Source organism: Bufo gargarizans, chromosome 2 (assembly GCF_014858855.1).
Source record: "Bufo gargarizans isolate SCDJY-AF-19 chromosome 2, ASM1485885v1, whole genome shotgun sequence".
NCBI lineage: Eukaryota > Metazoa > Chordata > Amphibia > Anura > Bufonidae > Bufo > Bufo gargarizans.
In genome coordinates, this window is record NC_058081.1 from 387,871,709 (window position 1) to 387,897,059 (window position 25,351).

The 25,351-nt window shown below is 49.4% G+C and overlaps 1 protein-coding gene across 1 annotated transcript in view; it reads right to left on the reverse strand.

The window, feature by feature from the left end:
* Positions 1-13,244, reverse strand: part of LOC122928201 (lateral signaling target protein 2 homolog) — a 68,318-nt gene extending 55,074 nt beyond the window's left edge. Inside the window, exon 1 of the mRNA XM_044280799.1 lies at positions 13,120-13,244. Coding sequence (XP_044136734.1) covers positions 13,120-13,161 — 42 coding nt within the window. The 5' untranslated portion in view covers positions 13,162-13,244. The remainder of the gene's footprint in view (positions 1-13,119) is intronic.
* Between the last annotated feature and the right edge of the window lie 12,107 nt (positions 13,245-25,351).

The window sequence follows — 25,351 nt, forward strand, 5'->3', positions numbered from 1 at the left end:
CTATACAGCATGGGGACATGGCATAGCGATCTCTCATCTCCCCATGCTAAGGGGGAGATTGCTACATGTAGTAGCTTCCCTCCCGACAATCAGGAGGCCTTTAGACAACAATTTGCCAACCTGCATATCATGTACCTGTCACTGAATCTGTAACAAAGATGACTTGGTATTGTTGTGCCAAGATCAAACCATTGTGATATTAAAGTCAATTTATCAACAGGTGAATAAGCAACAGACATCTTAAAACTGTCAAACTACTTACTATGCCAACTTCACTCGTTGGAAACACAGCACACTGTACAAACACCAATGTACATCATGCAAGTGCTGCCACAGATGTCTAGTAGCCGCCTGCTACACACAAAAAAAAAAAAAAAAAAAAGCATCTCACCATGTTTTTGGCAGAATTGCAACATTGCAACACACAATACACAGCGCATCTATATTTTATAATGGATATTGTGAGCACAGTACAATAGAGCCGCAATCAGATAGGAACTCACTGTGTCATAAATCACTATGATTCAGTCAGTATCGGTCATGTGAATCAGCCCTTAACCAAAACTTCTAGGGGTACCCAAAGGTATTCTTGCACAGCTTATACATTTTAATATACCTTGCCCTCATGAAGGAATTTTTGCCTCTACACGGATGATGTTTTCGGGTTGTACACCTCAGCATACCTGGTGCTAAAGTGATTAATGGCTGACCTAATTATAAAGAAAAATGGTCAAATCATGGGTCTTTTGGGGCAGGCACTGTGCAGCATTAACCAATACATGGGGGTTGTAACCTCTCCCCCCCCCCAGTGTATTTGGCAAATAAAGCCCGCCGCCATCTTAACCTGGTCACCGTGTGATTAGAGAAGGTGACAGTTTTAGTTCCGCTATAAGAAATAAATAAAAATATTTTAAAATGATTAGATACGGACCAAAAATAAGGTTGAATTTAGATCTTAGCAATGGACTGTTTTTGGGCTTATTTTAATGTTCCACTGAGTACAGAAGGTACATTTTGACAAATTGATAATCAATTTTTTCAAAATGTAAAGAGGTTATCGGTGCTTCTGTTGCACTGTAAGGCTAGATTCACACGACCATATGCGTTTTGCGGTCCGCAAATAGCAGATACAAAAAAAAAAAAAAAAAAAAAAAAAAAAAAAAAAGGAAGAAAGCACACACATCCGTATGTCATCTGTTTTTTTTGCATGAATGGGACATGTTCTATTTTTGGGCAGGGCTACAGAACAGACATACGGATAGCACAGTGTGCTGTGCGCATTTTTTGTGGACCCCTTGAAATGAATGGGTCCTCATCCAATCCCCAAAAGAAAGTAATGGATGCAGAAACAAAATACGTTTGTGCGAATGTAGCCTAAATCCGAGTACGTTCTTGGCATGTGCCACACCTGACAGTGACTTCCAGGTACTTTCTGCTGGCAGGGGCCGGGCAGATGATCTAAATACAAGAGTCATCTAGAATGATTGAGAAACAATGGACCTCTGTACTATCAGTGATTAGCTGATGGAATTATCTGCAGCTTGGGTCAGCAGAGCCAAGCAGATAAGGAAAGTGGAGCAAGAGATATCACCTATCAAGACTTGCCTGATAAAGATATCATTAGTCAACACAAACTAAACATAGACTACACAGATCGAAAACTAATGAAGTTCACCACACAAAAAAAAAAAAAAAAAAAAAGAATTGACGTTTTATTTTCACGTCTGGGGTTTTCATATAATTTCAACAAGAGAAAGTAGAATTCAAAAAGCAAGACAAGGCAAAGATATGAAGATGAGCAGCCAAATGAGGTGTCAGTCGCCTGGCCGGTTCAGCAAGAAGCTATGATAAAGCAGGACACCGGAAGAATCCCAGAGTGGGTCATGTTCCTGAAGAACGCTTTAGGGCTGGGTGTTCATACTTTCATACGTGCGTCACACAATCCTGTGAGCAGCAGCATGTCTCTACAGGTCACCAATGAAAGGGGGAACATAGTCAAGGTTATAGGGCAAAAAAGTGAGCCCTCTCTCAAAAACGAAACTAAGCAGTGTTTAGGGCGCGCCTGTGTGTATTCTGTAGGGCTGCAGCTAACGATTATTTGAATAATCGATTAATCGGGAAAAACGACAAAATTACAAAACAGAGAGGTTTATATGATCTTACTTGAAAAATTATGTTCAAAGGCCATATTAAAACGATCTGTGGACGACACTTATGGGGGGGGGGGGATCTGTGGACGACACTTATGGGGGGGGGGGGGGGGGGGGGGGGGGATCTGTGGGCGACACTTATGGGGGGGGGGATCTGTGGGACATTATGGGGGGGTGGGGATCTGTGGGCGACACTTATGGGGGGGGGGGGATCTGTGGACGGACACTTATGGGGGGGGGGGGGGATCTGTGGACAGACACTTATGGGGGGGGGGGGGATCTGTGGACGACACTTATGGGGGGGGGGGGGATCTGTGGACGACACTTATGGGGGGGGGGGGGGATCTGTGGACGACACTATGGGGGGGGGATCGGTGTGGACGACACTTATGGGGGGGGGATCTGTGGACGACACTTATGGGGGGGGATCTGTGGACGACACTTATGGGGGGGGGATCTGTGGACGACACTTATGGGGGGGGGATCTGTGGACGACACTTATGGGGGGGGATCTGTGGACGACACTTATGGGGGGGGATCTGTGGACGACACTTATGGGGGGGGGATCTGTGGACGACACTTATGGGGGGGGGATCTGTGGACGACACTTATGGGGGGGGGATCTGTGGACGACACTTATGGGGGGGGGATCTGTGGACGACACTTATGGGGGGGGGATCTGTGGACGACACTATGGGGGGGGATCTGTGGACGTACACTTATGGGGGGGGGATCCTGTGGACGACACTTTATGTGGGGGGGGGATCTGTGGACGACACTTATTGGGGGGGGATCCTGTGGACGCCACTTATGGGGGGGGGAGATCCTGGTGGACGACACTTATGGGGGGGGATCTGTGTGGACGGGACACTTATGGGGGGGGGATCTGTGGACGGACACTTCTATGGGGGGGGGATTCTGTGGACGACACTTATGGGGGGGGGATCTCGTGACGGACACTTATGGGGGGGGGATCTGTGACGACCACTTTAGGGGGGGGGATCTTATGGGGGATCTGTGGACGACACTTATGGGGGGATCTGTGGCGACACTTATGGGGGGATCTGTGGACGACACTTATGGGGGATCTGTGGACGACACTTATGGGGGGGGATCTGTGGACGACATTATGGGGGATCTGTGGGACGACACTTAGGGGGATCTGTGGCGACACTTATGGGGGGATGTGGACGACACTTATGGGGGATCTGTGGACGACACTTATGGGGGATCTGTGGACGACACTTATGGGGGATCTGTGGACGACACTTATGGGGGATCTGTGGACGACACTTATGGGGGATCTGTGGACGACACTTAGGGGGATCTGTGGACGACACTTATGGGGGGATCTGTGGACGACACTTATGGGGGATCTGTGGACGACACTTATGGGGGATCTGTGGCGACACTTATGGGGGATCTGTGGACGACACTTATGGGGGATCTGGGACGACACTTATGGGGGATCTGTGGACGACACTTATGGGGGATCTGTGGACGACACTTATGGGGGATCTGTGGACGACACTTATGGGGGATCTGTGGACGACACTTATGGGGGATCTGTGGACGACTTATGGGGGATCTGTGGACGACACTTATGGGGGATCTGTGGACGACACTTATGGGGGATCTGTGGACGACACTTATGGGGGATCTGTGGACGACACTTATGGGGGATCTGGGACGACACTTATGGGGGATCTGTGGACGACACTTATGGGGGATCTGTGGACGACACTTATGGGGGATCTGTGGCGACACTTATGGGGGATCTGTGGACGACACTTATGGGGGATCTGTGGACGACACTTATGGGGGATCTGTGGACGACACTTATGGGGGATCTGTGGACGACACTTATGGGGGATCTGTGGACGACACTTATGGGGGATCTGTGGACGACACTTATGGGGGATCTGTGGACGACACTTATGGGGGATCTGTGGACGACACTTATGGGGGATCTGTGGACGACACTTATGGGGGATCTGTGGACGACACTTATGGGGGATCTGTGGACGACACCTATGGGGGATCTATGTGGACGACACTTATGGGGGATCTGTGGACGACCACTTATGGGGGATCTGTGACGGATCACTTATGGCCGGGATCTGTGGACGACACTTATGGGGGATCTGTGGACGACACTTTATGGGGGGGATTCTGTGGACGGACACTTTATGGGGTGGGACGACACTTATGGGGATCTGTGACGACACTTATGGGGATCTGTGGACGACACTTATGGGGGATCTGTGGACGACACTTATGGGGGATCTGTGGGACGGACACTTATGGGGGATCTGTGGACGACACTTATGGGGGATCTGTGGACGGACACTTATGGGGATCTGTGGACGACACTTATGGGGATCTGTGGACGACCACTTATGGGGGATCTGTGGACGACACTTATGGGGGCTCTGTGGACGACACTTATGGGGGACTTGTGGACGACACCTTATGCGGGGTATCTGTGGACGACACTTATGGGGGCTCTGTGGACGACACTTATGGGGGATCTGTGGACGACCACTTTATGGGGGATCTGTGGACGACACTTATGGGGGATCTGTGGACGACACTTATGGGGGATCTGTGGACGCACTTATGGGGGATCTGTGGACGACACTTATGATTGTGGACGACACTTATGGGGGATTCTGTGGACGACACTTATGGGGGATCTGTGGACGACACTTATGGGGGATCTGTGGACGACACTTATGGGGATCTGTGGACGACACTTATGGGGGATCTGTGGACGACACTTATGGGGGATCTGTGGACGACACTTATGGGGATCTGTGGACGACACTTATGGGGGATCTGTGGACGACACTTATGGGGGATCTGTGGACGACACTTATGGGGGATCTGTGGACGACACTTATGGGGATCTGTGGGACGACACTTATGGGGGATCTGTGGACGACACTTATGGGGGATCTGTGGACGACACTTATGGGGGGATCTGTGGACGACACTTATGGGGGATCTGTGGGACCGACACTTATGGGGATCTGTGGACGCACTTATGGGGGATCTGTGGACGACACTTATGGGGGATCTGTGGACGACACTTATGGGGGATCTGTGGACGACACTTATGGGGGATCTGTGGACGACACTATGGGGGATCTGTGGACGGACACTTATGGGGGATCTGTGGACGACACTTATGGGGGATCTGTGGACGACACTTATGGGGGATCTGTGGACGACACTTATGGGGGATCTGTGGACGACACTTATGGGGGATCTGTGGACGACACTTATGGGGGATCTGTGGACGACACTTATGGGGGATCTGTGGAGGACATTAGGGGATCTGTGGACGACACTTATGGGGGATCTGTGGACGACACTATGGGGGATCTGTGGACGACACTTATGGGGATATGTGGGACGACACTTATGGGGGATCTGTGGACGACACTTATGGGGGATCTGTGGACGACACTTATGGGGGATCTGTGGACGACACTTATGGGGATCTGTGGACGACACTTATGGGGGATCTGTGGACGACACTTATGGGGGATCTGTGGACGACACTATGGGGGATCTGTTGGACGACACTTATGGGGGATCTGTGGACGACACTTATGGGGATCTGTGGACGACACTTAGGGGGATCTGTGGACGACACTTATGGGGGATCTGTGGACGACACTTATGGGGGATCTGTGGACGACACTTATGGGGGATCTGTGGACGACACTTATGGGGGATCTGTGGACGACACTTATGGGGGATCTGTGGACGACACTTATGGGGGATCTGTGGACGACACTTATGGGGGATCTGTGGACGACACTTATGGGGGATCTGTGGACGACACTTATGGGGATCTGTGGACGACACTTATGGGGGATCTGTGGACGACACTTATGGGGGATCTGTGGACGACACTTATGGGGGATCTGTGGACGACACTTATGGGGGATCTGTGGACGACACTTATGGGGGATCTGTGGACGACACTTATGGGGGATCTGTGGACGACACTTATGGGGATCTGTGGACGACACTTATGGGGGATCTGTGGACGACACTTATGGGGGATCTGTGGACGACACTTATGGGGATCTGTGGACGACACTTATGGGGGATCTGTGGACGACACTTATGGGGGATCTGTGGACGACACTATGGGGGATCTGGGACGACACTTATGGGGGATCTGTGGACGACACTTATGGGGGATCTGTGGACGACACTTATGGGGGATCTGTGGACGACACTTATGGGGGATCTGTGGACGACACTTATGGGGGATCTGTGGACGACACTTATGGGGGATCTGTGGACGACACTTATGGGGGATCTGTGGACGACACTTATGGGGGATCTGTGGACGACACTTATGGGGGATCTGTGGACGACACTTATGGGGGATCTGTGGACGACACTTATGGGGGATCTGTGGACGACACTTATGGGGGATCTGTGGACGACACTTATGGGGGATTGTGGACGACACTTATGGGGGATCTGTGGACGACACTTATGGGGGATCTGTGGACGACACTTATGGGGGATCTGTGGACGACACTTATGGGGGATCTGTGGACGACACTTATGGGGAATCTGTGGACGACACTTATGGGGGATCTGTGGACGACACTTATGGGGGATCTGTGGACGACACTTATGGGGGATCTGTGGACGACACTTATGGGGGATCTGTGGACGACACTTATGGGGGATCTGTGGACGACACTTATGGGGGATCTGTGGACGACACTTATGGGGGATCTGTGGACGACACTTATGGGGGATCTGTGGACGACACTTATGGGGGATCTGTGGACGACACTTATGGGGATCTGTGGACGACACTTATGGGGGATCTGTGGACGACACTTATGGGGGATCTGTGGACGACACTTATGGGGGATCTGTGGACGGACACTTATGGGGGATCTGTGGACGACACTTATGGGGGATTGTGGACGACACTTATGGGGGATCTGTGGACGACACTTATGGGGGATCTGTGGACGACACCTTATGGTGGATCTGTGGCCTTTTATGGGGGATCTGTGGACGACACTTATGGGGGATCTGTGGACGACACTTATGGGGGGATCTGTGGACGACACTTATGGGGGATCTGTGGACGACACTTATGGGGGATCTGTGGACGACACTTATGGGGGATCTGTGGACGACACTTATGGGGGATCTGTGGACGACACTTATGGGGGATCTGTGGACGAACTTATGGGGGATCTGTGGACGACACTTATGGGGGATCTGTGGACGACACTTATGGGGGATTCTGTGGACGGACACTTATGGGGGATCTGTGGACGACACTTATGGGGGATCTGTGGACGACACTTATGGGGGATCTGTGGACGACACTTATGGGGGCGCTTCAGGTTAGAATATACTAAAAAACTGTGTACATGACTGCCCCCTGCTGCCTGGCAGGTGCTGCAAGGCAGGAGGGGGCAGACCCCCCACTGTTTTTAACTCATTGGTGGCCAGTGCGGCCGGCCCCCCCCTCCCTCCCCTGTAGTTAACTCATTGGTAGCCAGTGGGCCCCCCTCTCCCTCCCCCTCCTAATTAGAATCTCCCCCCCTATCATTGGTGGCAGTGGAGAGTACCGATCGGAGTCCCAGTTTAATCGCTGGGGCTCCAATTGGTAACCATGGCAACCGGGACGCTACTGCAGTCCCAGTTGCCATGGTTGCTTAGCAATTTGTAGAAGCATCATACTTACCTGCGATGTCTGTGACCGGCCGGGAGCTCCTCCTACTGGTAAGTGATGATTATGGAAATGCGCCGCACAGGCCTGTCACTTACCATTAGGAGGAGCTCCCGGCCGGACACAGACATCGCAGCTCGCAGGTAAGTATAATGCTTCTACAAATTGCTAATTAACCATGGCAACCGGGACTGCAGTGCAGGGGGGAGATTTTAATTAGGAGGGGAAAGGGCCCACTGGCCACCAACGAGTTAACTACAGGGGAGGGGGGGGGGGGGGGGATCTGTGGATGATATATAACAGTGCCACCCACAGATATCCCCCCCCCATAACAGTGCCACCCACAGATATCCCCCCCCCATAACAGTGCCACCCACAGATATCCCCCCCCATAACAGTGCCACCCACAGATATCCCCCCCCATAACAGTGCCACCCACAGATATCCCCCCCCATAACAGTGCCACCCACAGATATCCCCCCCCATAACAGTGCCACCCACAGATATCCCCCCCCATAACAGTGCCACCCACAGATATCCCCCCCCATAACAGTGCCACCCACAGATATCCCCCCCCCATAACAGTGCCACCCACAGATATCCCCCCCCCCCCATAACAGTGCCACCCACAGATATCCCCCCCCCCCCCATAACAGTGCCACCCACAGATATCCCCCCCCCCCCCCATAACAGTGCCACCCACAGATATCCCCCCCCCCCATAACAGTGCCACCCACAGATATCCCCCCCCCATAACAGTGCCACCCACAGATATCCCCCCCCCCATAACAGTGCCACCCACAGATATCCCCCCCCCCATAACAGTGCCACCCACAGATATCCCCCCCCCCCCATAACAGTGCCACCCACAGATATCCCCCCCCCCATAACAGTGCCACCCACAGATATCCCCCCCCCCCCATAACAGTGCCACCCACAGATATCCCCCCCCCCCATAACAGTGCCACCCACAGACCACCATTAGTTCCAAACCCACCAAAAGCACACCTTTTGGTTAAAAATATTTTTTTTCCTCCCCAAAAACCTAGGTGTGTCTTATGGGCCGATGCGTCTTATAGGGCGAAAAATACGGCTAAGTGCCTAGTATTAACTTGCTCTTTAAGGGGTTGTGTAAGAATGAGAGGTTTTGGCAAACCCTCCCCACTTGGCCAGAACTGTAGAGGAAAGATTACTTACCTGGTTCCCGGCACTGGCTCCTCTCACCTTCTCCTCCAGGCCTGCGATGCTCCGCTGGGCTCCCTCAATGTCAATATCCGGTTTGCCATCACTGCAGCGGTGACTGGCTTCCTTTACGTCATGACAAATGGTTCCGGCAATGTCAAACAGTTGACATCGAGGGAGCTCAGCGAAGCTCCACAGGCCTTTGCTTTAAAAGGCCCGGCTAAGTGGGGGACTTTGCCACCCCACCCCCTTCCTCCATTCTTGCACAACCCCTTTAAAGGAATAAATCAGTTCCTCATCACAGAAGACCCCTGAACACTGCACTCATTTTGAGCACTGTGTATTTAAAGAGGAAAAAAATAAATCTAAAATACTGTATTTTTCGCCGTATAAGACGCAGCGGCCCATAAGGTGAGTTTTGAACTAATTGTGATCTGTGGGCGACGCACTGTTATGGGGCATCTGTGGGCGACGCACTGTTATGGGGCATCTGTGGGCGACGCACTGTTATGGGGCATCTGTGGGCGACGCACTGTTATGGGGCATCTGTGGGCGACGCACGGTTATGGGGCATCTGTGGGCGAAGCACTTTTATGGGGCATCTGTGGGCGACGCACTGTTATGGGGCATCTGTGGGCGACGCACTGTTATGGGGCATCTGTGGGCGACGCACTGTTATGGGGCATCCTCTCTGGATGGCACTGTTATGAGGATGAGATCTGTGTATGACAGTTATGGGGGGGGGGGGGGGGGGGATCTGTGGATGACACATATATAGCATCTTATGCTATGAGTCATCCACAGATCCCCTCCGTAAGTGTCCCTGTACAGGGGGTGGGGGGTCGCATCTGCTTTAATGACAGCGGGGCCCGTGCAGTGACTATTCTACTACACGGGCCCCGCTCACTGTATAATCATATCCCTAATAGTTAATTGTTGTATGCATGTAATCGCATAATGAGCGATAATGAGCGCTGTGTATTACCGTACTTACAATTAGAAGCGCTCGCCGTTCGGAGCAGAGAGGAGGGAGGAGGCAGGCCGGGAGGACGGGCGCTGGCAACGCGAGTCATACGTCATGCGCCCACGCCGCCTGCTTCATTCATAAAGTGGGCGGCGCAGGCGCGTGACGTATGACTCACACTGCCAGCGCCCGTCCTCCCGGCCTGCCTCCTCCCTCCTCTCTGCTCCGAACAGCGCTCATTATGCGATTACATGCATACAACAATTAACTATTAGGGATATGATTATACAGTGAGCAGGGCCCGTGTAGTAGAATACAGTCACTGCACGGGCCCCGCTGTCATTATAAATGCAGATGCCAGCCCCAGCCCCTCCTCCCTCACAGCTGATACACCCGCCGCACGGCATTGCGGCGGGTGCATCATTGAAAACTGGGCAAAATCAGCTACATTCGCCATATAAGACGCACTGCACTTTTTGGGGGGGGAAAAAATTAAATGTGAAATAAAGACAAAAAGCATCCCCTTCAAGAAGGGCTTGCACTGGTGAATCCACACTCATAATCTTAGACATTTCACATGACACAAATGGGTTGTGCATGGGCATCAGGTAGAACATGGGTTACGTCCAAACTATTCCTCCGGCCACTAACCCTTCCCCCATCTACTTTAGTACTTTTACAAAAAAAAAAAAAAAATAATATATATAAAAAAAATGCTGGTTGCTATTTCAGTGAAAGAGACCGCTGCATTTACATGTAGCGATAACCTTCACAGTTCCCAATAATCTACCCAAATATCGAGTCATGTAAATGGTCAAGAAGGCAAAAGTACTCCGGTGTGTCATGAAAGGGTTAATCCAGTATCAGGGTGCAGGCTTCAAAAACAGAACATCAGTGTGTTTTTTCGCACAGATTCCTGTGCGTTTCCAGTTTGGAGATTTTCCGCGGATCTCACCCTTGCGTTGAAAAGGGTAAAAACACACACAATCGACATGCAGGTCAATTTCCACAGAAAACGAAAAAACATAGCAGTTTTTGCAGTCCGCAAGTATTGGATCCGCAAAACATGGATACCGGCTATGTTCCCTTTGCGAAATGGAACAACTGGCCCCTAATAGAACAGTCCTATCTTTGTCTGCAAAACAGACAATTTTTTTACGGCGCCACCGATCGGACATACTTTTTTTTTTTTAAAGCAAGGGTAGTTTCACACCTGCAGAATTCACTGCATCCTACCCGCCAGCCTCATCAAGTATAATGGAGTCCAGAAGAGATCTGGATAAACCACTGCATGGTGCCGGAATTTACACCGAAGGTGGTATCAATTTAGACTGTAGTCTATCATCCAGCATGAACCACTGGGATAAATCTGGCACATGTCTAGACTGTCTAGTCTAAGTTTACACCATTACAGGCCTTTTACCTGGATATATAATCATATGCTAATGAGGCGACTCGGTTATACTAGGCGTGGACTTGTATTTCTCCTTGGCGCGGTCATCTTCTCCCTGGCTGTAAGCGCATCCAATCAGAGCGCCTCGCTCTTAGCCAGGGAGAAGGAGCTCAAGGTCTCGCGAGAGAACATTCTAGGTATTTCATAATGTCTGGACCCATGAAAGGTCCTCTTTAAGGGCTCTTTCACACCTGCGTTCTTTTCTTCCGGCATAGAGTTCCATCGTCGGGGCTCTATGCCGGAAGAATCCTGATCAGTTTTATCCTAATGCATTCTGAATGGAGTGAAATCCGTTCAGGATGTCTTCAGTTCAGGACCGGAACGTTTTTTGGCCGGAGAAAATACCGCAGCATGCTGCGCTTTTTGCTCCGGCCAAAAATCCTTAACACTTGCCGCAAGGCCGGATCCGGAATTAATGCCCATTGAAAGGCATCGATCCGGATCAGTCTTCAAATGCTTTCAGTTCACTTGCGTTTTTCCGGATCCGGCGTGTAATTCCGGCAAGTGGAGTACACGCCGGATCCGGACAACGCAAGTGTGAAAGAGGCCTAAGGGACTGTGCAGTGCTACAATACTGATGACTTATCCTCAGGGTAAGTGATCACTAATAAGTTGGTAGGGGTCCGACGTCCAGCTCCCCCACTGATCAGCTGTTTGAAGAGGTTGTGGCATTGGTCCTCTTGACTGTGCTCTGCCTCCAGTGTAGCAGTACAACACTGGTGGCCAGAATCGCAGTGCAGTGGAGTACCCATAGAAATGAATGGGATCACAGCACAAGTCACACAAACACTGCCACATTATTTGTGACTCGGACTACAATCCTGGCAGTGACCTAGCCTCAGGTAGGACACATGGACATCAGAGGGGGTCTCGTACTCAGATCCGTCCTCTTTTAGTCGGAGCGGATTCTGTGCAAACAGCTATGGATGCAACACAGCCGAGTATTACAGTCACCCCACTCCCTTCATTAGTAGTCTTCAGCACCCAGGTCACCTTTAAAAGGAAGTCCCTCAAGAAACCAGGTTGTGTAAAGAGCTGAGATTTATATGATTTTTTTTAAACCTAAACCTATTTTTCTTGATCTCCCTGGACCTGATGTCCTCACTTTCAGTTTGCGTACACATTTTGTATGGCGCTGTGCTTGGGTCCCACATTGTACTTGTATGGTTTATGTCCCACACAGGGGAACAGCAGTAGGTCCTGGCAGCATATGAAGTAATACCGCCACCTCATTCAACATGCCATCTTCCAGACACAGTGCCACACTGGCCCACAGGTTGTCTGCGGTACTGCAGCTCTGTTCCCAACCCACAACCAACCTGTGGACAAGTGTGGCACGGTTTTCGGAAGATACAAGCCATAGAGGAATAGCAGGATAGCAAAAAGCTCTGCTTTGTAGCCGAGTTCCCCTTTAAAGCCATCCATTCACAGCAAACCTGGCAGCACAATGAGTCACCCCTCGGCAGTCTACAGGGATGGGTCCATTTTCCACACCAGACTGACTTCCCATCCCTGGAACAGGTTTATCAAGTGAGGACGCGTTAACCCTCTCCATCCCGCCGCTCGCCAGCTGGTCAGTCACACAGCCAGGCTGGACTATATGCGAACAAAGAATGAGAAGGGGAGGCGAGCGCCTTCTTACCTTCGGTCTGTTCAGCCACCTCCGCACCATAGAGGGTAACATGGTCCCGTCCTGAGTCCCAGCTCTGACTACTAATGCCCTGCTCTCTCTGTCAGCACATGACTACGCTCCAAACCGCACTCCGCCCTCACCTGTTCAAACAATGACTGGCGTGCTGACGTCACCGTGCCCTGAGAACTGCAAGAGCGGCCATGTGGTGTTCTCCCCTGTGGGCGGGGCTTGCCTCTCATGTCCTGATAGTAGAATCCTTCCTTTCCCGGCTATGTGGCAGGTAGGGTTCAATCACATGTATTGAAAGGATAACGAGGACAATGACAAGCGTTTGTAATGCGCTTTTCTCACAGGGGATAGTTCTATGGCTGGGGGGACTCCACTACACACACTAGGGTCAGTCTCATAGAAAACCAACTTGCCTATGTTTTTGGGAGTGTGGCAGGAAACCCACTGAAGCACATGTTGTCCCTAGTCAGGACTGAACCCAGGATGCCAGCTAACCACTAAACCAGCAAGCCTCCATTCTTGGAAGTCCCCTAGTAATGGAGTGATGTCTTGTATTTGTGGTCTGCTCTTCATTCATGGTGGGGACCTGTTTTTGACGTTGGACCAGCATTTATTGGTCATTTATGGCATATCCTACCGATAGGCCATACATTTCCCAGATGGAAATATCTCTAAGTATAAGGCCTTGTTGGTATCTACATTACAAGTCCCAGTTTCAGCACAGCTGGCTGCCAGATCCTCTACTTCACGGCCTGATCCCCATCAAAGGGTCTCTGTCACCAGGTTTAACCCTATTTAGCTAGCTGACATTAGCGATGTGCTAATGTCAGCTAGACCTAACTAGCCTATTCCTACTTTTATCTATGCCCCCGTTACGCCAGAAATCTAACTTCAATAATATGCTAATTAGCCTCTAGGAGCGGGGGGGGGGCGCGTTGTCCCTGCTCCTAGAGGCTCCGTTCTCCCACCTTTGTTGCCTCCCTCCAAGTCCTGATTAACAGGGCCAGGCAGCGCTCACATCTGTCTGCCAGCCCTGTGCTCTGGTGAAATCTCGCACAGGCTCGGTGAGGAAGCTGGCAGCCGGCGATCGTCTTTCCCTGACAGCGCCGAATGCTGAATGGCACTAGATTTCACCAGAGCACAGGGCTGGCAGACAGATGCAAGCGCTGCCTGGCCCTGTCAATCAGGAGGGAGAACAGAGCCTCTAGGAGCAGAAACAACGCGCCCCACCCCTGCGGGAGAACGGAGCCTCTAGGAGCAGGAACAACGCGCCCCTGCTCCTAGAGTCTAATTAGCATAGTATAGAAGTTAGATTTCTGGCGTAACGGGGGCATAGATAAAAATAGGAATAGGCTAGTTAGGTTTAGCTAGCTTAATAGGGTTAAATCTGGTGACAGAAACCCTTTAACTGCAATGCTGTCTGGTGATGATCCGGCATAAATGCCAGGTTTCAGCTGGACAAAAACCATTGCATGTAACTTTTTTTGTCCAGCTGACAGCTGGCATTTGTGCCCGATCTAAACGAAGATATTAACGAGGCCTAACTTTGTAGACCTTTTTCTGAGAGAAGAGATGGAAGTGGGACATATAGACTGTGGTTGGGATCTATAGCAGCTGATCAGAGCATACTTTATTGTACACGTCATGGATAGGTGCCAGTCACAAACAGCCACAGCAGGTACGAGACAGGTTGCCCCACTCCTACCCACATCTCCACACCTGTGCACAGAAGATAATGATCATGAGGAGCTACCTGGTGTGTCATGCATTGCATCACTCCCAAATCATTTGTCCTATCATAAATAGGTGTATAACTGTAAGGTATAATCATAGGGTGACCAAATAATATAGTGACAAGAAGTCACCCTGACTAATGTAACACTGAATAAAGCTCCTTGCAGACAAGCGTGTCCGGATAAGGTCCGGATGCGTTCATTGAAAACTGCGCGATTTTGCAAGCAAGTCCATTCAGTTTTGTTTGCGATCGCGTTCAGTCCAGTTTTTATCACGCAGGTGCAATGCGATTTAATGCGTTTTCCATGCGTATGATAAAAAACTGAATGTTTACAAACAACATCTCTTAGCAACCATCCGTTAAAAACGAATCACATCTGCACTTGCTTGCGGATGCAATGCGATTTTCACGCAGTTCCATTCAATTCTATGGCCTCGTTCACACTTCAGTGTTTGGTCAGTGATTTCCATCAGTGATTTGTGAGCCAAAACCAGAAGTGGAGCCTCCACAGACATGAGGTAGAAGGAAAAGATCTGCTCCTGTTCTGTGTTTAGAGTTGCACCTGGTTTTGGCTCACAAATCACTGATGGAAATCACTGACTAAACACTGAAGTGTGAACGAGGCCTATGGGGCCAGCGTTGCGTGAAAATCACAGAATAGAGAACATACAGCGATTTTCACACAACGCAGAAGTGATGCGTGAAAACCAACGCACATGTACACAGACCCATTGAAATAAATGGGTCCGGATTCCGTCTGGGCGCAATGCGTTCACATCACGCATTGCACCTGCGTGGAATACTCGCTCGTGTAAAAGGGGCCTAAGGGCTGTGTCACACGAGCCGATGCCGCACATTTCATCCGCAGCGTGAATGAAAGCCAAGCTCCCCTAAGAGTCTATTGACAGAGAGAGAGAGAGAGAGAGAGAGAGACCATACCACTCAAAACACATCATGAAATCACAAAGAAACCCGCCATATAGTAAAAAAAAAACTAAAAAAAACAAATGTGCCAAGTGGTGCATTAATATCACAGAGGAAACCCGCCATATAGTTAAAAAAAAAAAAAAAAAGTGGTGCATTAATATCAGAGAAACCCGCCGAGGGAAAAAATAAAAAAAAAATTTGCCAAGTGGTGCATTAATATCACAGAGAAAACCCGGAAAAGAAAAAAATAAATAAAAAATACCCCTTTTTCATTTGGTACATTAATATCTCAGAGAAAACCCGCCTTGTAGTAAAAAAAAAAAAAAAAAAATGGGGTCCGCGTTCACACCTTCCGCCACGGCACGGGGCCTCATTTCACATACCATCTACAATACCGGGTAGGGATCGACCGATTATCGGATTTACCGATATTATCGGCCGATATTCAGGATTTTGAACGTTATCGGTATCGGCATTTATTTTGCCGATATTCCGATAACGTCCTGGGAACACAGATCGCGCTGCTGACAGCGCTCTCCGTGTTCCCTCAGCAGCAGCACAGGGAAGAAGGAGCAGTGTCTCCTCCCCCTGTGCTGCTGCTGCCGCTCCAGCCAATGGGAGGACAGGGGACAAGAGGAGGGGAGGAGCTATGGCCACTGCGCCACCAATGAAGCTTAATCTCACATTAATTCATATACAGGAGGCGGGAGCTACAGAATCACATAGCCGGCTCCCGGCCTCTGAGCTGTAGCTGCGATCTGCGGTAGTTAACTCCTCAGGTGCCGCGGATCGCAGCTACAGCTCATAGAGGTCGGGAGCCGGCTATGTGATCCTGCAGCCAGCTCCCGCCTCCTGTATATGAATAAATGTGGGATTAAGCTTCATTGGTGGCGCAGTGCACCCCCCCAAGCCCCCCAGTATCAGACATTGGTGGCGCAGTGCGCCCCCCCTCCCCCCCCCCCCAATATTAGGCATTGGTGGCGCAGTGCGCCCCCCCTCCCCCCCAGTATTAAGCAGTGGTGCGCCCCCCCCCCTCCTACCCCAGTCGCAGTGCGCCCCCCACAGGATTCCCTCTCCCCTGCTCCTCCGATCGGAGCCCCAGCAGTGTAATGCTGGGGCTCCGATCGGTTACCATGGCAGCCAGGACGCTATTGAAGCCCTGGCTGTCATGGTAAGCTCCATGCTGCTGTGTGCACAAAGCACACAGCAGCAGGGACAGTGTGAGCTCCTATTCACCCTGATAGATCTCTATCAGGGTGAATAGGACAAGGGTTCTAGTCCCTAAGGGGGCTAAAAGTTAGTTTAAAAAAAAAAAAAAGTAATAAAAATAAAAACACCAAAATATTAAATATAAATGAAAAAGAAAGATTTACAAAAAATAAAAATACCCATTAACAATAAACATTAATTTTCAGCAGATTTGTGGGAATTTTTTATTTTTTTTTTCAAAAATGAAAATTCCCAGAATATCGGTATAAATTATCGGCTATCGGCCTGAATGTTCACAAATTATCGGTATCGGTATCGGCCCTAAAAAATCAATATCGGTCGATCCCTAATACCGGGTCACCGTTGCGACTCACGGCGCAATCCTCTCAGGTCATGCTAACGTTCAGACCACAGTCAACTCTCGTCATAACACTTTTTGTCTACCCCTCTTTTAGGCGGTCAAGCTTAGACTTATTTACGCTGCACGTATCCAGTGACTTTTTTCTTGCTACCAGGTACGTACACCTGCTCAAATCGTTTCTTTTTCCTACATTTCAGTCCATCCCGTTAGGGTCAGCGTGCTGGCGTTAGGGGCTCCGGAATCCCACTAGATTAACCCCCTCTTGGCTTCGCCATCAGTCAGTGGTCCGCGAGGCCAACACCCCGCCTCACACGCTCGGAGGCAGCCGCCCATCGCGCCACTCGTTAGTAAGCCGCCTCGCTGTTGCATAGAGAGGGCCTCACCTGTCACTCCCTTCCCCTAGTCCTGTCTTACAAGTCACCGAGAGGCCTCACACTCCTGCCACCACGTCAGTGGCCTCATCAACCCCTCGCGCCAACTCATAGATAGAGCCTCTCAAGCCGCTCGGCAATTAGCAGGGCCTCATCTGTCACCATCCTAGGCTTAATTATTTCGCCATCCGGCATAGCTAGCTTGCCAGCACGATCCTGTGTTTCCCCACACTAACAAACTATTCTGTTTTAGCATGTCTCTGGAAGGAATTGAGAACTTTTCCCTTCCTGGCACTCCGGCTAGATCCATCACCTTAGCCCAGGGAGACGATCTTGCCAGCCCAGTGTCCATCAGATCCTGGACAATTCCGCGTATCACGACGGAGTTGAGGAGACGGCAGATTCCCTTCCCCGCCACGGCAAGGAAAGCAGAGCTTTTCCGACTACTGCGCACGTCAACCAGTAACGCGGAGGCAGGGGAAGGACCTAGCCAGTCCAGCACGGGGGATATACACGCCATGCTGGCCTCTTTGATGACGTCCATGTCCAGGGTCAACGACAGGTTGGAGAGGCTGGAGTCGGTCACCACGTCCCTCTCCTTGGCAGGGCCACCACCGGCAGCGTCACCGGCACCATCCGGTTCCATCCATCAACCCAGATGACCAAGAAGTCAGCCCGGCGCACATGATACCGGAGCACTTGAAAAGGGACATTCTGGAAGGTAAGGATGTGAACCTGGCCTCCCTCCTGATTGCCTCTCAAGATATTGTCGAGAACAAAACTTATGCCTACGACGATGTCTCAGTTGTGGTCAAATCCAGGGATGCCCGCCTCAATAGAAAACTGTCTATTCCAGAATTTGTTTTGGCTTTCGGCATCTACAGGGATGTCATCTGCTCGGTCTACCCTAACAGAAGGGAGGAGTTCGACCTCTACATACACAAACTGGTAGACCTGGGCAACAAATATGGGGGGTCGGCATTCTATGACTACCATAGATCTTTTTCGGCAAAGGTGGCAGGGGCTTTCTCCCAGTACGGAGTCCGCTCCAACTGGGCAAGAATCGACACTGTCATTTTTTGCTGGCACTTCGCAGGCCTGAGGACGCCAGCCTGTGCGCACTGCTCCTCCACGGCCCACACCACCAATTTCTGCCCGAACGCGGCGGACAGACAGGCCCCCTCTCAAGCGGCCGGCCCCTCCGGGGTCACGGAGAAATCAGGCCGGGACAAGCTGGGGCGGCCAATCAAGTTTCTGGGCAAGTCCCAGATTTGCAACAATTTTAATGTGGGATCCTGCAATTATAGCGGGTGTAGGTTGTTGCACATTTGTACCAATTGTTTCCGGGCACATGCCAAATCAATGTGTCCAAATAAAATGTTTTCTAAACCGTATCTATCGACCATAAATATGCCGTTTTTTACAGCATTTATGTCTCAGCACCCATCCAGACATCTCACGATTTCCTCGTGGCAGGGCTGACAGAAGGCTTCCACACGGGCATCCTGCACATGCCGACGGGCACCCTGGAGTGTCCAAATCTCCTATCCGCCCAAGGCGACCCCACTGCAATTGACGTCCTCATAGCCCAGGAAGTCGCAGAGGGCTTCGTGCTAGGACCATTCAAGACCCCCCCATTCACCACATGGCGCACTAATCCAATTGGCATCGTCACCGGGAAATCTTCCCAGAAACAGAGGCTAATCATCGATTTATCGGCACCACACGGTTCAGCCGACCCCAGTCTCAACTCCCTCATTCCATCAGAGGAATTCTCACTCCAATACACCACCACCATAGATCACGCCATCACCGCCATCAGGCAAGCAGGGGTCAGAGCATGGCTCAGCAAAACCGACATCGCCAATGCGTTCAAATTGCTACCAATTCACCCGTCGCTATGGCACCTTCATGGCATCAAGTGGTCCGGAAACTATTATTTTTTCTCCCGGTTGACCTTCGGATCCAAGAGTAGCCCGGCCATTTTTGACACATTCGCGGAGGCACTATGCTGGTTGCTTTTAAACGTAGCAAGATGCCCGATGGTCTTGCATTACCTTGATGACTTTCTACTCGTGGAGGAAAACATCTCCCCTCCCGCCAGCCTCAGGGCCACCATCAAGCTGTTCGGGGAACTTGGGGTACCCATCTCCACTAAGAAAACAGAGGGGCCGGACACAGTCATCACCTTCTTGGGCATTCAGTTGGATTCTGCCTCTATGCAAGCCAGTTTGCCACCCGGGAAGATCCAGGTTATTCTCGACCACATAGACAACTACCTTCAACTCGGCAACTGCAATCGCAAGGAATTACAGTCCCTATTGGGTTCCCTGAACTTTGCCATGCGCATCATCCCCCAGGGTCGCTCGTTCATTTCACGGCTTCTGCGCCTTTTCCCCTTTTTCCTTCACGACTCTCACAGGCTGCCCCTGGATGCCCATGCCACTGCAGATCTGGGTATGTGGAGAAGATTTCTGTCCACCTGGAACGGCAGGAGCATGTTCCTCCCTCAGCTATCGGACTCTTCCCCATCTATCTGGTCAGACGTGGCATCTACCAGAGGCTTCGCGGCCATTTTTGGGAACGATTGGCTGTGGGGTAGCTGGCCTCCTGCGGTCCAGGGTTTGGAAGGATTTTCCACTACCTCGGCTCTGTTCGAGATCTACCCCATCGTGGCGGCCGCCGTGGCGTGGGGTCATTCATGGGCAAACAGGTCGGTCCGATGCTACTCAGACAACCAGGCAACCTGCCAGATCATTAACAAGGGTCGGTCCAAATCCCTCACAATCATGAGGTTCCTGCGAAGGCTTACTTGGTTGGTAGCTTGCAACAATTTCTTCATACACTGCTTCCATGTCCCGGGAAGGTGCAATACGGCAGCTGACAATCTGTCTCGTTTCCAATTTCAGGCGTTTCATCAGGCTCTCCCGTCAGCGTCACCCATGGCCTCCATCACCCCGTCATTTCACCAGCTCATTCTGGATTAGATGTCATCATGCGCCATAGCCAGTCATTATCCCATTCTGCACTATCAGACAACACACGCAGGTCATACAACAGAGCGTTCGCACTTTTCAACAAGTTCCTGTCTGAACACAACATCACGCACCCATTTGTCATGACTTCCCTGCTGGGGTTTGCTTCCTTTTGCCACCTCAAGCTCAAAATGTCATACAACACCATCAAACTCTATCTCACCGGCATTCAACATCATATGCTAATCATACACCCTAACAACATCAGTTTCATGGCCTCGCACCAGATCAAAATCATACTCAAAGGCATTCAGAAGACAGAACCCGCACGGCCAACACAGAGACTACCCATTAACAGTCACATTTTCAAGGCATTATCCGACTTACTAGACACCAGGCCTTTTGAAGCTGGTACCAACTCCATCATCAAAACAGCGATGTACCTGGCCTTCTACGGATTCCTGAGGCCCGGGGAATTCACCACGACCTCTGCGACCCAAACCACACATTGTCTTCTAGCCTCCCACTTGACGAAACACGTGGATCGTTATATCCTAACCTTACCTCACTCCAAAAGCAGTCAGCTCTCACCCGTGAACATTCCATATTACCCTACGCAGAACAGATGGTGCCCAGTCAGGGTTCTGGACGCTTACAAACAGCATCACAAGTTCCTACCCTTTCAGCCACTACTTCAACTGCATGGGTCTGTACTCACCACCACCACCTTTATGACCTATGTCAGGTCATCCCTCACTCAACTAGGCCTCAACGCATCCAACTACTCAGGGCACTCCTTTCGGATCGGGGCCACGGCCTCCATTGCCAACATCCCGGCTCATGTCATTAAGAAATTGGGGCGCTGGAAGTCATCCGCTTTCGCACGTTACATCCCCAATCCAACACGGGAGTTAAGAGACGCTTTCAAAAACATGTCGGGTTGAGCTTTCATGTATATCGAATACAATAAACTGTTTATTTCATTTTTGCCCTCTTCTTTCTCAGGCCTACCTCATCCTCGGTTTCGGCACACCACAACCGACTACGCTTATTCCCTGATTTCCTAGGTTCTTCACTGTACTAGCGTAAGTGCCTCACACAAGTGTGAAGGCTTTGGCCTGGATTTGTGGGAGGGGCTGAGGTCCGCCTCCAGCCTATTTAGGGCACCCCTCTACCTGGCTCCTGCACCGTCCGAGGTCTGAACTTGACCCTCCCACCACTCCACTTATTCATAACTCATTTCTTCCACATCTCTTTCCTTGGGTGGGCCCTCTTCTTTCTCAGGCCTACCTCATCCTTGGTTTCGGCACACCACAACCGACTACGCTTATTCCCTGATTTCCTAGGTTCTTCACTGTACTACCGTAAGTGCCTCACACAAATATATATATATATATATATATACATATATTTATTTATATACATATATTGGCCCATTCTAAGAGCAGTAACATCCTTTTTTCCATTGAAGTAGCCAAATGTGGCTTGTTTTGTGTGGGCCAAGATGTAGTTTTCACAATTTGGGGGTACATTTGACTTATTGATTAACATTTATTTTTGTGGCTGGGGAATGATTAGGAGAAAAAAAAATAATGTAGATTTGTTTATGTTCACATGGTGGTTTAAATAACATGCTAACTGCAGCAAACACAGCAGTATCATATATGCCATTTTTTTTCCCAATTGTACAGTTTAACCCCTTTGTGACACAGCCTTATTTCACCTTAAGGACCAGGCCATTTTTTGCTAATCTGACCAGTGTCACTTTAAGTGGTGATAACTTTAAACTGCTTTGACTTATCCAAGCCATTCTAAAATCACATATTGTACTTCATGACACTGGTAAAATGAAGTAAAAAATCATTTTTATTTATAAAAAAAAATACAAAATTTCGCAAAAATTTGTAAAAAATGCAAAAAATTGCAAATTTCCAAGTTTCAATTTCTCTACTTCTATAATACATAGTAATACCTACAAAAATAGTTATTACTTTACATTCCCCATATGTCAACTTCATGTTTGGATCATTTTGAGAATGATATTTTATTTTTTGGGGATGTTACAAGGCGTAGAAGTTTAGAAGCAAATCTTGAAATTTTTCCGAAATTTTCCAAAACCCAATTTTTAGGAACCAGTTCAGGTCTGAAGTCACTTTGCGAGGCTTACATAATAGAAACCACCCCAAAATGACCCCATTCTAGAAACTACACCCCTCAAGGTATTCAAAACTGATTTTACAAACGTTGTTAACCCTTTAGGTGTTCCACAAGAGTTAATGGCAAATGGAGATAAAATTTCAAAATTTAGATTTTTGGGCAAATTTTCCATTTTAACACATTTTTTTCCACTAACAAAGCAAGGGTTAACAGCCAAACAAGACTGTATCTTTATTGCCCTGACTCTGCCGTTTACAGAAACACCCCATATGTGGTCGTACACTACTGTACGGTCACACAGTAGGGCGTAGAGGGAAAGGTGCGCCATATGGTTTTTGGAAGGCAGATTTTGCTGGACTGGATTATTTACACCATGTCCCATTTGAAGCCCCCCTGATGCACCCCTAGAGTAGAAACTCCATAAAAGCGACCCCATCTAAGAAACTACACCCCTTAAAGTATTCAAAACTGATTTTACAATCTTTATTAACCCTTTTGGTGTTCCTCAACAGTTAATGGCAAATGGAGATGAAATTTCTGAATTTCAATTTTTGGTAACCTTGCCTCACAAAAATATAATATAGAGCAACCAAAAATCATATGTACCCTAAAAATAGTCCCAGCAAAACCGCCACCTTATCCCGTAGTTTCCAAAATGGGGTCACTTTTAGGGAGTCTCTACTCCAGGGGTTCATCAGGGGGGTTGAAACAGTACATGGTGTAAATAAACCAGTCCATAAAAATCAGCCCTCCAAAAGCCACACGGCGCTCCTTTCCCTCTACGGCCAGCCTTTTAGTGATACAGCAGTTTACGACCACAAATGTGGCGTTTCTGTAAACTGCAGTATCAGGGTAATAAATATTAAGTTTTGTTTGGTTGTTAACCCTTGCTTTGTTACCGGAAAAAAAGTGCCAAAAATAGTTGTTTTGGCACCATTTAAAAAAAGAATTTTTGACCGTGTTAATCTGGGGGATATTTTTATAGAGGAGATTCTTACGGACGCGACGATACCTAATAAGTCTACTTTTTTACAATTATTTAGGTTTTAGACTATATTATCCTATTCGATACAAAACATTTTTTGGGTATTTCTAAAGTCTAAGAGTTATTTTTTTTTGTTTTTTTGCCGATTGTATTAGGTAGGGGCTAATTTTTTGTGGGATGAGGGTATGGTTTTATTGGCACTATTTTGGGGGCTATATGACTTTCTGATTGCTTGCTATTAAACTTTTTGTTATATAAGGTGACAAAAAAAATCTTTTTTTGCACCGTTTTATTTTTTTGGACTGTGTTAATCTGGGGGTTTAGGTCATGGGGTATTTTTATAGAGGAGATTATTACCGACGCGGAGATACCTAATTTGTATACTTTTTTTTTTTATTATTTTAGTTTTTGCAATTTTTTGGGCTGTCTCAAATCTGAGAACCATAGTTTTTTTTTATCCGATTGTCAGTGGCTACATTGGGATATAAATTTAGTACTCCATGGAAGTGTGGTACTCCCTGAAGCAACCAATAATGCAGAGGCCCGGATGATCAGGGCACGTGTCACATTGAGTAGTGGTGTCCTTCCTTATCCCCCTCCTGTGACACACTCTGCACCTTTTTTGGGTTAGTCCCTTTCCAGTAAGGGGGCCCACACCTGGAAAGTGTTGGCCAGGGACGATCCGGGCGCCTCCAGTTCCCGAGGTACTCCGGCCTGCTCTTTCCTGATCCGAAAAGATCAGGTCCTTGAGGACTGCCTCATGGAACTGAAGGAATGTCCCTGTGTTGCCAGTGCTCCGAGACAGCACAAAAGAGTTGTACATGGCAACCTGCACCAAGTAGACCGCCAATTTTTTGTACCATGCCCGGGTTTTGCGCATGGCATTATATGGCTTGAGGACTTGATCAGAGGGATCAACTCCTCCCATATACCGATTGTAGTCAACGATACAATCGGGCTTGAGGACCACTGCTGTGGTACCTCGCACAGCGACAGTGGTGATGCCGTTACCATGAATTGTGGACAGTACAAGGACATCCCTCTTGTCCTTATATCTGACCAGCAACAGGTTTCCAGTGGTAAGGGCACGGGTCTCACCCCTGGGGATAGGTACCTGGAGGGGGTGGGCAGGGAGGCCGCGTTGATTTTTCCGCACGGTCCCACAAGCGGATGTGGATCTGGCGGCGAGGGACTGGAACAAGGTGATACTAGTATAAAAGTTATCCACGTAAAGGTGGTAACCCTTATCTAGCAGTGGGTGCATAAGGTCCCACACAAGTTTCTGTCATGGAACCATGAACCAGACGTACAACAAGAGATGAGTGGAAATAAGAAGGCTTTATTGAAAATAAAGCTGTAAGGCAAAAGTCCAAACGGATGGCTAAACCGAAGCAGGGTCTTGCGAAACCAGGGATCAGGAACCAGAAGGGTAGTCAGACGAAGCCAGGATCAGGAACCAGCAGGGTAGTCAGACGAAGCCAGGATCAGGAATCAGCAGGGTAGTCAGACGAA